We start from the raw sequence: 13,199 nt of genomic DNA on the forward strand, positions 1-13,199 counted from the left end.
TTAAGGTATAAACAGTGTTTCATGGGAACCAAAACATCAGTCATTTGAAAGTATAGGTCAAACCTTCATAGGAGAGGAACCATTTGAGCCAGATGTTGCCAGAGTGGGATGGTCTCAGTGAGCGGGATGTGGAGGGTTAGGATGTTATCTTAGTCTGTTTTGTGCTGCCATTACCACCAAGTAGATAATTTATAAGGAGCAGAAGTTTATTTGCCTCACAGTTCCAGAGGCTGGGATGTCCAAGATCTAGAGGCCACATCTGGTGAGGGTCTTCTTGCTGCATCATCTCATGGTAGATGGAAGAAGGGCAAGGTGGAGAGAGAGAACAGGAAGGGATCCAATTGTCCTTTTATAAGGAACCCACTCCCATAATAATGGCATTAACCCATTCATGAGAACAGAGCCCTCAAGTATTGGGGGAATCCGCCCACAATATCACAACGTAGGTTCTTTCTATTTTCCGTAAGCATTGGCCGGCTGAGAAATAGAGACAGTATAAAGAGAGGAATTTTACAGCTGTGCCACCGGGGGTGACATCACATACCGATAGGACCATGATGCCCACCTGAGTCTCAGATCAGCCAGTTTTTATTAAGGGTTTCAAAAGGGGAGAGGGTATAAGAACAGGGAGTACGTACAAAGATCACATGCTTCAAAGGGCAAAAAGCAGAACTAATAAGGCTCTAATAAACATTACATGCTTCTGAGGGAACAGGACAAAGGGCAAAAGCAGAACTACTGATAAGTGTCCAACAAAGATCACAAGGCTAAGGGCAAAAGCAGAATTGCTGATAAGGGTCTATGTTCAGTGGTGCACATATTGTCTTGATAAACATCTTAAGGAAAACAGGGTTTGAGAGCAGAGAACTGACCACAAATGCTGCTATTTTGACCACAAATTTACCAGGGCAGAGTTTCCCCACCCTAATAAGCCTGAGGGTATTGCAGGAGACCAGGGCATATCTCAGTCCCTATCTCAACCACATAAGACAGACATTTCCGGAGTGGCTGTTTATAGACCTCCCCCCCCCAGGAATGCATTCCTTTCCCAGAGTATTAATATTAATATTCCTTGCTAGGAAAAGAATTTAGTGATATCTCTCCTACTTGCACATCCGTTTATAGGCTCTCTGCAAGAAGAAAAATATGACTCTTTTTGCCTGACCCTGTAGGCAGTCAGACCTTATGGTTGTCTTCCCTTGGTCCCTAAAAATTGCTACTATTCTGTTCTTTTTCAAGGTGCACTGATTTCATATTGTTCAAACACAAATGTTTTACAATCAGCTTATACAGTTAACATAATTATCACAGTGGTCCAGAGGTGATGTACATCCTCAGCTTATGAAGATAACAGGATTAAGAGATTAAAGACAGGCATAAGAAATTATAAAAGTATTATTTGGAAACTGATAAATGTCCATGAAATCTTCACAATTTATGTTCCTCTGCCACGGCTCCAGCCAGTCCCTCCGTTCGGGGTCCTTGACTTCCCACAGCACTCATGGCCTACTCTTATGAGACCCCACCTCACAACATTGTTACATTTAGGATCAAGTTTCTAGCACATGAACTTTGAGGGACACATTTAAACCATAGCATTCTGCCCCAGTCCCCAAAATGAATGTCCTTGTCACATGCAGAATACATTTGCTTCTTACCTATAATCCCAAATTCTTATTTGTTTCAGCACCACATTAAAAGTCCAAAGTCCACAGTCTCCTCTAAGTCAGCTGTGGGTGAAACTCAAGGCATGGTTCATTCTGAAGCAAATTCCCCTCCAGTCATGGGCTGTGAAATCAAGCATGCCTGTCTGCAGTGATGGGACAGGCATAGGACAGATATTCCATTCCACAAGGGAGAGATAGGCAAGAAGAAAGGGGCAACTGGTCCAAACAACTCCAAAAACCCAGCAGGGGAAATAATACTAAATCCCAACTTGTCAAATAATCTTTTTCGACTCCATGTCCTGCCTTCCAGACACACTTGGGTAGGGACCTGGGCCCCCAAGGCCTCCAGCAGCACTGCTTCTCTGGCTTTGCTAGGCTCATTCCATGCAGCAGCTCTCACAGGTTGAAGTTTTGTGCCTGCATCTCCCCCAGGTTGCTGTTGCACACTGGTAGCTCTGCAGTTCTGGGGTGTCAGGATGGCCTTACGCCCGCAGCTCCACTAGGCTTCCTGGGGACTCTGAGCAGCTCTGACTCCACAGTTCTGCTGGGCGTTGCCCTACGGAGGGCTCCCTGGTTGTGGCTCTGCCCCTGCAACAAGTCTCTGCCTGGGTCCCCAGGCTGTCCGTAGTATCCTTTAAAATCTAGTTGGAAGGAGCCAGGCCCATAGCCCTTGCATTCTGTACTCCAGTGGCATTAGGACCATGTGGATGCCACCAAGACTCACCACTTGCACCTTCTAGAGTGGTAGGTCAAGCTGCATCTGGGCCCATTTGAGCCATAGCTGGGGAGGCCGAGGAGCACTGTGCCCAAATGTGGGAGCAGAGACTTGAGGTGGCCCTGGACAGTGAGCCACAGGTCCTGAGGGTTCCCAAGACATGGCTTTTGATATAGTTACTTCCTTCAGATTTTGGCACTCCAGGGTTGTGATCACAGGTCATCTTTGCAGTGCCTTTGGGATCATTCTCATTTTCTTGATGAATAGCCTCTGGCTTCATTCTTATTGTACTAATATTCCTATCAAACAGTGTCTCTGGCCAATACTAATCTCCTTATCAAGTGGTCCATACTAATATTCTTATCAAACTATCAAATGGTAACATGCCTGCACCCTTGTTTTCCTCTCCTGAAAGTTCTTTCTCTACCACAGGGCCAGTCTCAGAATCCTTCCAGTCTCTAAGTTCTGTTTGGCTTTTCGTTATAAATTCCTTTCTTTCCTTTTCTTTTCTTTTCTTTTTTTTTTTTTTTTTGAGATGGATTCTCCCTCTGTTGCCCAGACTGGAGTTCAGTGGTACGATCTCAGCTTACTGCAACTTCTGTCTCCCGGGTTCAAGCCATTCTCCTGCCTTAGCCTTTAATAGCTGGGATTTCAGGTGTGTGCCACCATGCCCAGCTAATTTTTTTGTATTTTTAGTAGAGATGGGGTTTCATCATGTCAGCCAGGCTGGTCTTGAACTCCTGACCTCAAATGATCTGCCTACCTCAGCCTCCCAAAGTTCTGGGATTACAGATGTGAGCTACTGCACTCAACCCTGCTTTTCTTTATAAATTTCATCTTTAAATTATTTATTTATTCTCAAATTTTACAGTTAAAATAAGTATACAGTTAAAATAAGTCATACAGCAACCCAGATGCTTTGCTGCTTAGATATTTCTTCTACCAAATAGCCTAGTTTATCACTCTTAAGTTCTGCCTGCTATATAGTTTGAGGACCTGGACGTAATGTAGCCACATTCTTTGCTGCTTTATAACAAGGATGACTGTTATGTCAGTTTCCAGTAAGTTAATCTTCAGATATAGAGACCTCATCAGAATGCCCTTTACCATCCATATTTCTACCACCATTCTGATCACAACCACTTAGTCTAAGAAGTTTCAGACTTTCCCTGCAGATCTTCTAATCCCTCTTTATTGCCTGCCTCCCTCCCTCCCTCTCTGCTCTCTCTTTTCTTCCTTTCCCTCCCCTCCCCTGCTTTCCTCTCCCCTCTCCTGCTTTCCCCTCCCCTCCCCTGCTTTCCCCTCCCCTCCCCTCCCCTGCTTTCCCCTCCCCTCTCCACTTCTTGGCACCAATTTTCTGTCTTAGTCCGTTTTGTGCCTCTGTAACAGAATACCACAGATTGAGTACATTATAATTAATAGAATTTTATTTGGTTCATGGTTCTGGAGGCTGGGAAGTCCAAGATCAAGGGGCTACTCTAGCAAGGGCCTTCTTGCTGCATCCTCCCATGGTGGAAAGTGGAATGGCAGGACAGATCAAGAGGGGACCTAACTGGCCTTTTATAAGGAACCCAGTCCCACAATAATGGCATTTACCTATCCATGAGAGCGGAGCCCCATGATCTAAACACCTTTTATTAGGCCCTACGTACACTGTTGCACTGGGGATCAAGTTGCAGCACGTGGACTTCGGGGGACACATTCAAACCATAGCAGGCACCTTAATAAAGGTGGAAAAGGGATGTGGCAGCTACAATGGGAGGGAAAAGGTGGCTCCCTTAGTGTGCTTGGGAGGAGGGTAAGAGATGCATTTGCAATTCTCATGGCCGCAGACTGAAGGGGCCTGATTACCTGCTAAGGAGCCTTGGCTTCATGTAAGGAATGCGGAGCAATTGAAGCGAGAGGGTGGTTTGATCTGTATCATTTCTTAGAAGGATACCATGCTGGCAGTTTCCAAGAAGGAGCATGAGTGAGGAAACACTTGTGGTGAAGAGACCAGTTAGGAAGCTGTAACTTGGGGTGGAATCTGGAACCAGGCTGTGGCTCTGGAAGGGGAGCTGGAGGGCTGCACTCTGAAGTATTTCTGAGGGTCTAGACAATGTGACCTTCACACTGGGGCTGAGTTTTGTAAAAATCTGGCATCCCCAGTTTCACCTATGATGCCAGGCCTGTGGTAAGGAGCTTGGCAAGCATTTGCTAGAATATGAGCAAATGGTATAACTGATAATATTTAGTAACCATGAGGGGTGGGTGAAAGAGGGAAGTGTTGGGAGACTGGGTTGATAATATGGGGGTTGGGAGCAAGGAGAGAGGCTAGCTTTGAACATCTTCCATTTGAGGAATTTAAGATCATCCAGCTAGAATATTAGAAATATTAGGATGGGGTATGGAAGAGAAATTAGCGCTGAAAATAAAGAGCTCGAATCATCAGTGTATGAATAGTAGCTAAACCTCTGAAAACAAGTGAACTTGGCCCGTGAAAATGTGTAACAGGGGAGAAGCAGAGGTTCAAGGACAGCGCCCCTGAGAATGCCAGCATTTAAAGGATGGACCCTCGGTGGCTCACGCATGTAATCTCAGCACTTTGGCAGGCTGAGGTGAGCGGATCACTTGAGGTCAGGAGTTTGAGACCAGCTTGGCCAACATGGTGAAACCCTGTCTCTACTAAAAATACAAAAATTAGCCAGGCATGGTGGTGGGTGCCTGTAATCCCAGCTACTTGGGAGGCACAAGAATCACTTGAACCTGCAAGGCAGCGGTTCCAGTGGGATCGTGCCACTTCATTCCAGCCTGGGTGACAGAGGGAGACTCCCTCTCAGAAAAAAAAAAAAAAGAAAGAAAAAGAAAAAGGGTGGGCCCCGGTAGCAGAGCCTACTGTCCGGGAGTCAGGAGGAAAACCCGGAGGAAATCTTGACCTTGACTTAGAAGCCAAGGAGGAGTCATGGCCAACAGCATCAAAGGTCTCCAAGCACAGTGGAGACTGACAATAGACCTTTCTTAGGTTTGGCAATTAGAAGGTCCCTGGCCTCAGCAAGAGCAATTTCAGAATAAAAACCAGGGTGGAAGGACTGGGGTAGGGGTCGGGGGATAGAGTAGGAAGTGAGGGTGTAGTACAGGTGAAGAAGTTTGATCACTGGAGGGAACGAGGGAGATGCGGGGGTAGCTTGAAGAGCGGAGAGAGGTTTGTTGTTTTTTTTTTTTTTTTAGGAAGAAGGAGGCTTGAGCATGTTTATAAGTCAGAGAATAGAGAAGGAGAGGTGAGAGACACAGGGCAAAGAGGAGTCGACTGGAGACTATTCTGTGAAGGTGAGGTGGATCTGGTGTCTAGGTGGAAGGATTTGGGGCGAAGAGGGAAGGTAGGAGAGTCTAGAGGTAGGCAGCAGGCAGACAGGGGCTCCAGGTTTTCCCTACAGAACTGAGGACAGTGATGGCCAGGCGTAGTGGCTCACTCCTGTAATCCCAGCACTTTGCGATGCCAAGGTGGGTGCATCACTTGAGGCCAGGAGTTCAAGACAAGACTGGGCAACATGAGAAACCCCATCTCTACTGAAAATACAAAAATTAGCCGGGCATGGTGACACATGCCTGTAGTCCCAGCTACTCAGGAGGTTGAGGCACAAGAATCACTTGAACCTGGGAGGCGGAGGTTGCCGTGAGCTGATGGCACCACTGCACTCCAGCCTGGGTGACAGAGCAAGATTCTGTCTGGAAAAAAACAAAAAAAACAAAAAACTGAGGACAGTAAGAATAAGTGATCGCTTATGATCACAGACCCAGCAAGTACACCACGAGCTTCTGCCCCTCTGGTCTTCCCAGACCCCTTCCCCAGAACATTAAGCCATATCACTTTTATGGGTCCAGGGTGTCTGAGGGGCTGGGCACCACACTATGCCCTGGGGGCATATCTAGTTCTGCCTCTCCTGGTTTGGCGGGCACCTGCTGAGTACTCACTGTATGTTAGGCCATGAGTGCTGGGCAGCAGGAGGCCTGGTTTCTGCCTCCACTGGGCCGTATGTCTTCACCTTGTCCCCCAGTTCTGCCCTCGGGCAAGTTCTGTGGCAGAACTGACCAGCTCCCTTCGGCCAGGGACATTTTGGTTCCTGGCAGAGCACCAAGAAGAGCAGATTGTCTTCCTACCCGGGGGCACCTTTGCCCAGCAGGTTGGGTGAGCTGGCCTCCTGGTGAGAAGCTGGTCCCCTTGGACACGAGTGGATTTGATGCCTGCTTTCCCACCCAGGTGGCTTTTCTCCAGCCCTTCATGCTCAGAGCTAGACCAGCAATGTGGGGTAGCTGCTGGGAGAAGGCGCCATGTTGTGTTGAGGCAGCAGCCAGCCCCGGAGGCCCTGGAAGCCTGGGGCCACTGAGCAGTCCTCTCGCTTGGCTCCACCAGGGGAGGGGCTGGGCTCGTGAAATCCCTCGTGGGGTATAGCAGAGCAAGCCCTAAGACTTGCCCAGTCTACTTAGTGCAACGCTGACACTATTTTGGAATGAAGACAAGACAATGTAGAACTTTACTGGGGAAGAGGTTGAAGAAGGGCTAATTGTCTTGTTGTTCAGGTCTGGTTAGGGCTGCTCACCTCTGACGCCAAAGGTCTTTTCCCTGGAGGACAGCCCTGGAGGATGTCTGAGTATTTGTCTTTCACAAAAGGTGAAATGAGTAGTGTTTCCCCACCCAGGCTGCACTGTAGAATCACAGAGGAGGTGGGCCACTGGTTCGTTTCACTATTCACTATTCATGCTTGGGCCCCACCCCTAACCAATTAAATAAACATCTTGGAGAGTGGGGCCTAGTAAATGTTGAAGCTCCTCAGGTCATTGCATTGTGCAGCCAATGCTGTGACTTATGAATAGAAAGGAAGATGAAATGCACGCTGGTCATGCAAGGGAGATGTAGAGAGGGAGCAGGGAGGGTGAGAGAGGCTGCAGTTCGTAAGGTCCTGAAATGTTAGAGCTGGAGGGATCCTGGTTCGGAGCCCTGCAACTCAAAGAGTAGTTCCAGCCACACAGCAGGCCCCATTTGGGAGCTGGTTAGAATGCAAATTCCTGCCTGCCCTGCACCCCCATCTGGCACCCTCTGAGTCACAATGTGCACATCAAGGTTTGAGAAGTGTGTTTTCAGATCATCCAGACCAGTGGTTCTCAACCTTGGCTGCGCTTTAGAATTACCCAGGGGGCTTCAGCGAATTCCAGTGCTGGGCTACATGAATTAACTCAGAATTTCTAGGTGTTGGGACCCAGATACTCATTAAAAAAAAAAAAAAAAAAAAAAAATTAAGTACTTCAGGTGAGTCTCCTCTTCAGCCATAATCAAGAACATCAGGCTTGACCAGTGCTTCTCAAACTCGGACAGATATATGAATCGCCAGGCTATTGTGTTCAAATGCACGTTCTGATTTTATAGGTCTGGAAGGGGGCCAAAGAATCAATTTGTCTAAGAAAGGCTCTGGGATGCCCATGGGACGGATCTGGCCTTTTTTGAGCAGCGGGAATAGGCTGACTTCTCAGTTTCACAGCAAGGAAACTGCAGGTCAGAGAGGGAGGTGTGATCGTCCACGGTAACCAGCCTGATACACATTCAGTACTTTCTGATGTACTCTACTGTGTGCCAGGCAGCGTGCTACATGTGGGACTAGAGCTGCGAACGGGACAGACCCAATTCCAACCCGCCCAGAGCTTATATCTCAGTTGGGGAGACAGACAGAAAGCAAACAAGTAACTAAGCTGATGACAGATGGGAAATGCTATGAAGGCGAGGAGGGCCGTGTGTAGGGAATGACTCAGAGATTGCTGTGGGGTGAGGGGTAGGGAAGGCATGCCCCTTTCAGAAGAGCTGTCTGGGGAGTTACTAGGACAACACCTTGTCCTAGTAACTTGTGCTGATTACAAGTCCTAGGGAACTTGTGCTGATTACAAACCGATCACTTTTCTTGACTGGACAGGGCCAGGCTTCATCCCCTCTGGGGTTTGGGGATGGTGCTTCTGACTCTCCCAAGGGAGTCTGACCCTGGTCCCTGCCTGGTTGTTTCCTCTGACTCAAGACTCTGATTCTTCAGTGTTTGTGGGCTCAGCGCGGGGCCTGGGAATGAGGCCGCTGGGGAGCAGGACATTGACTTCATCACAGGACAGGGCTGAGGGCCATTGGTTAATGGTGTGTAAAATGGACCAGACCTCATCCAGATGCTATCCCCAGCCCCTGTGAAACATGGAAGGTTTCCATTGGTGCACAAACACTAGTGTTTGCCTCCCTTTCCTGATGGACCGTCAGATTCACATGGGCTGTTTGTGAAAATGCCTGTCCCAGGCCGTAGTCAGGCTGACCACGGTGGTCTCCAGGGAGGGGACCTGAAATGTGTATTTAGGAAGTGGTCCAAGTGACTCTTCCGATCCAGATCATCAGGAAGCATGGCGTGGATGAAGAAACTGGCACGTGGCATCTGGTGCCTCTTTGTGTGGCTGTGGAAGCCACAGAAATTTCTTCTGCAGTCACTCTGTGGCGTGGCCCTGGCTGAGCTGGTGCTTGTGAGGCAGCCTTTGCTTGTGTGATGGGGGAACAGCAGCTCACCCCTTCCCGTGCACAGTCCTCACCTTACTGTCTTCACCCTTACTGGAAACGTCTCCTGACTCCTCTTTGGCCGGCCAGACCCTCCCAGCTCCCTGTGCTCCCCATTCAAACACCTTCCCTCCCTGAGCTTACCCCATGGCTGGGTGGGGAGGCGTGAGCACTGTTTGCATTTGGTCAGGGTCTAGAAGGGATCAAGGAGCCCTCATGAGGACCATGTCATAGCCCCACCCTCACTCCCAGCCTCTGGCCTGAGCAGACCTGTTTGGCTGGATTGATGATGGAGAGGCAGGCACTGACCAAGGGACGCCTTGGATGGTGGAGAATAGGTGACCCTCTGTTGGGTAAAATAGGACTCAAGCCCTCACACAGTGAGTTGGCTTAACTTTCGTGTCAGCAGTGGGTGGGGGAGCTGTCTGCCTCCTGGAGCTGGCCCTTCCTGGGCCAAAATGCAGAAGGGGACAGTGAGAAGAACCACGCATAGAGGCTGCAGTAGGCCAGCCTGGCTTGGGACCAAGTCTGTGAGGGCTGGACCCTCGGTTTTCCCTTCCATGGCAGGACTCACCTGGATCCCTGATGCCACCCTTGGAGGAGTTAGGCGGAATCCTGGATGAGAAAGGTCACCCTCAGGATGACTGCCCCAGGGAACGGCTTCCTGCTTTCTGGAGGAAGGGAGGGGTGGACAGTAGGTGTGTCCTGCTCCGGTGTCTGGGCAGGAGAGTTTGTGAAGCCGACCAGACACCTGTGACTCCTATTTCCTAGGTGGCCCGAGGCAGCCGCAATGACAGGTCTCGCCAGAAATCCTGCTGCCTGCTGAGAATCATGGTCAGCAAGTCCCGTGAGTGTTGTCCGAGGGCTCCCCCACCCTGGAGGACGGGCCTCCAGAAGCCGTCTTCAGCAGGATCCTGGGACCTCGGGGGCTGTGGAGGGACAGACAGGGAGCCAGGGGCCCTTCTCTTCATCTTGAAGGACACTGGGTACAATCAGCGTCAAGCCCTCAGCCAGGGCCAGGAGAGGACCAGAGACTGCTCCTATTGAGTTAGGGGTCAGAGGGGCTCAGAAGGGGGCAGGTGGGAAGGTGGACGGGGACTGTACCTGCCTGTTTCTGCCTCTAGCTCCTCTGTGCATGTGTCCTGCAGGCTGGAAACTCCTGGCCATGTTGGCTCTGGTCCTGGTCGTCATGGTGTTGTATTCCATCTCCCGGGAAGAGAGGTACATCGAGCTGTGAGTTCACCTTCCATGTCGTTCCACTGGTTCTTGTCAGGGACGGGGCTTAGGGATGGAGCATCATGGAGCGGGGGACCTAAGAGGGCAGGAACATTCCAAAAGCCAGCGCATGACCTCATCCCTTCAGCTACTGGTACGGAGTGCTTCCGTGAGGGTGGATGCGGGTAGGGCCTGGGATGGCTCACTGGACCCTCACCCAGGGAGTGCAGGGGCAGGAAGACCTGGATCAGTGGAACTTAACTTGAGATGATTCCTGCTTGGCACCTTGGGACCTTCATGCCATGGGAGAAGGCTTAGGCTGCCTGGAACATGGGCCCCTGGGTCTGACTGGGGCTTCTGCCTCCTGTCCTTTTTTCTCTCCAGTTTTTATTTTCCCATCCCAGAGAAGAAGGAGCCGTGCCTCCAGGGTGAGGCAGAGAGGAAGGCCTCTAAGCTCTTTGGCAAGTAAGTCTCAAGGGTGAGGAGGGTAGAGCAGGGCATGGAGCGAGCTGGGATTGAGGGCAGCCTCAGTGTGAGGAGTAGATGGAAGGAGCAGCCTTGGTGGTGGACATGGGTTAGGTGAAGCCAGGGAGGGAAGTGACGGCCTTATAATATTAGTCATGGGCCTAACCCTGCTTCTGGCATCAAGATTAATTCTGTTCTCATCCCCACCCGGCTTTCACCTCTGGACAGCTACTCCCGGGATCAGCCCATCTTCCTGCAGCTTAAGGATTATTTCTGGGTCAAGACGCCATCTGCTTACAAGCTGCCCTATGGGACCAAGGGGACTGGTAAGTTCCCACCCAGCTCTGTGGGAACCATGGGCTCACCGTGACCAGAGTGCTTCTTATTCTCTGCTGTCCCTGGCCCCAGTGCCCAAGTTCTGAGCCCGGCTCCAGCACCAGGGTCAAGGGAAGAAGAAGGCAGCCAGGGCTCTGAGGAGCAGTGGAGGGAGGGCAGGCAGCCTTCAGAATGCTGGCTGTCGCATCAGTCCCTCCGCCTGGCTCTTTTTGTAGAGGACCTGCTCCTCCGGGTGCTAGCCATCACCAGTTCCTCTATCCCCGAGAACATCCAGAGGTAAGGCGGCACTCCCCCGACTCCAGTCTGGGCACCTTCTCGTCTTTCCTGCCCCCGTGTGAAACAGTCATGGCCTGGCCCAGGGGTGTAAAGTCAGCATGACCGTAAGCAGGACCATGGGGGTGATGCCTGCTCCACGGGGACCAGGGGCTTAGGGGGCCTAGGAAGTGGTCCTGAGATGGGCCCAGGCAGATCCAGGGCAGCGAGCGTGGGGTAGAGCAGGGGTGAGTTCTGGGCTTGACCACTCCTCTTCCTCTGGCAGCCTCAGGTGCCGCCGCTGCGTGGTCGTGGGGAACGGGCACCGGCTGCGGAACAGCTCACTAGGAGATGCCATCAACAAGTACGATGTGGTCATCAGGTGTGTGTGACTGTCTCTTCCTACTGCTGGTCCAAACCAGGGACTGTACACAGGCCCAGGAGGCCTCTAGTGATGGGAATCCTCCCCCCCCAACCCCCAGATTGAACAATGCCCCAGTGGCTGGCTATGAGGGTGACGTGGGCTCCAAGACCACCATGCGTCTCTTCTACCCTGAATCTGCCCACTTCGACCCCAAAGTAGAAAACAACCCAGACACACTCCTCGTCCTGGTGGCTTTCAAGGCAATGGACTTCCACTGGATTGAGACCATCCTGAGTGATAAGAAGCGGGTAAGTTGAGGGACAGACTGGGGGCTGAGGCCAGGGGGTGGGGACACTGCCCGAGTCAGGACCTCTCACTCCTTGATGTCGGCCTGGCAGTCCTAAAGAGCCTGTGCGGGGACAGCATGAACTAGGCTCCCGGCAGTCAGCGCCTTAGGCTGCCCTCCAATGGTGGTGTTCCAGTAAGCCGCCCCAGCAACTGGGTATAAAAGCCTGCAGGCGTCAGGTGGCAGCAGCCAAAGGCACTCACGCTCCAGGGCTGTCTGCGACAGGAACGCTTTCTGAGTAGGTGTTTGCCTGTGAGGAACTCGGGAGCCGAGGAACCCTCCAGCAGCCATCTCCAGGCCGAGGGCAGGTTAGAGCAATGAGGCGTGTGTCCTAACAGACGGTCCCCAGAAAGAGTTTACTACATCACTTTGCCATCAGTCACAGGCTGAACTGTCCCCTCTGGCTTTTTTGTCAAGTGTTTAGACAGCCTAAAACTTTAGTCCCTTCTACCTGTGTGGATGCTCTTGGAAGTGGTCCATGGCTTCCACCCTCTGCTTTATACACCTGGTCACCTGGCCTCCCGAGGGGGCTCCTCTCCTCCTCTCTTTCCCTGGTCCTCTCCTGGTCTCCCATCTCTGGCACAGACTTCACCTCCCTTTCCTGTCACCTTGTGTTCCTGAAGGCCTCTGCCATCGCTTGGAGCCCCTCGTCTGGCTGAGGACCACTGGGTTGGATTTGAGAAACAGGGCTTCACCTGCTGCTGTCTCTCTTCTGACCCCATCCTCCTAGGTGCGAAAGGGTTTCTGGAAACAGCCTCCCCTCATCTGGGATGTCAACCCTAAACAGATTCGGATTCTCAACCCCTTCTTCATGGAGATTGCAGCTGACAAACTGCTGAGCCTGCCAATGCAACAGCCACGGAAGCAGGTGATGCTGGGAAGTCGGGTCCGAAGGCTAGGGTCCTGGGTGGGATGTAGGAGGGACATTCCTATGGGCTTAGGAAGCCGTGGAAGGACCCCATAACAGAGGCAGTGGTTTGCATTTTCCCTCCAGGAACATACCTGTCATTAAAGTTGCTGCCACAAGGGGAGTCCAGACTCTGGAGAACCAAGGGGCGTTTACTAAGTGGGGAGGGAGGGGACGGCCTGGATCTGGTTTAAGGGCTGGTATGAGAGGATGATTTTGGCAGGCGCTGGTCAGAATTTGTCAGCTGGGGAGTTGCTGGAACAATCAGTGGTCTGATCTGTGGAACAACTTGAGCCATGCGGTTACTATGAGATATCCTTCATCTGTGATCTTACCTTGAAACACTGGTCTGAACGAGTTATAAGAGTTGGAGTTTCAACAG

General features: G+C 51.2%; 1 protein-coding gene across 1 annotated transcript; it reads left to right on the forward strand.

Moving 5' to 3' along the window:
• Positions 1 to 9,400: 9,400 nt before the first annotated feature.
• Positions 9,401 to 12,889, forward strand: LOC111535682 (CMP-N-acetylneuraminate-beta-galactosamide-alpha-2,3-sialyltransferase 4). Its single transcript, XM_026452354.2, has 8 exons — positions 9,401 to 9,779; positions 10,081 to 10,165; positions 10,532 to 10,612; positions 10,841 to 10,938; positions 11,164 to 11,224; positions 11,487 to 11,582; positions 11,683 to 11,872; positions 12,641 to 12,889. Exons 1-8 carry the CDS (start codon positions 9,764 to 9,766, stop codon positions 12,872 to 12,874), a joined length of 861 nt encoding a protein of 286 aa, XP_026308139.1. The 5' UTR covers positions 9,401 to 9,763; the 3' UTR covers positions 12,875 to 12,889.
• Positions 12,890 to 13,199: the final 310 nt, after the last annotated feature.

The sequence above is a fragment of the Piliocolobus tephrosceles genome, unplaced genomic scaffold, assembly GCF_002776525.5.
Source record: "Piliocolobus tephrosceles isolate RC106 unplaced genomic scaffold, ASM277652v3 unscaffolded_34060, whole genome shotgun sequence".
Taxonomy (NCBI): Eukaryota; Metazoa; Chordata; class Mammalia; order Primates; family Cercopithecidae; genus Piliocolobus; species Piliocolobus tephrosceles.

Coding starts and splice junctions, on each gene's coding strand:
- LOC111535682 (XM_026452354.2), top strand. Junction 10,939..11,163: donor CTATGGGACCAAGGGGACTG/GTAAGTTCCCAC, acceptor CTCTTTTTGTAG/AGGACCTGCTCCTCCGGGTG. Junction 11,583..11,682: donor AAGTACGATGTGGTCATCAG/GTGTGTGTGACT, acceptor CCCAACCCCCAG/ATTGAACAATGCCCCAGTGG.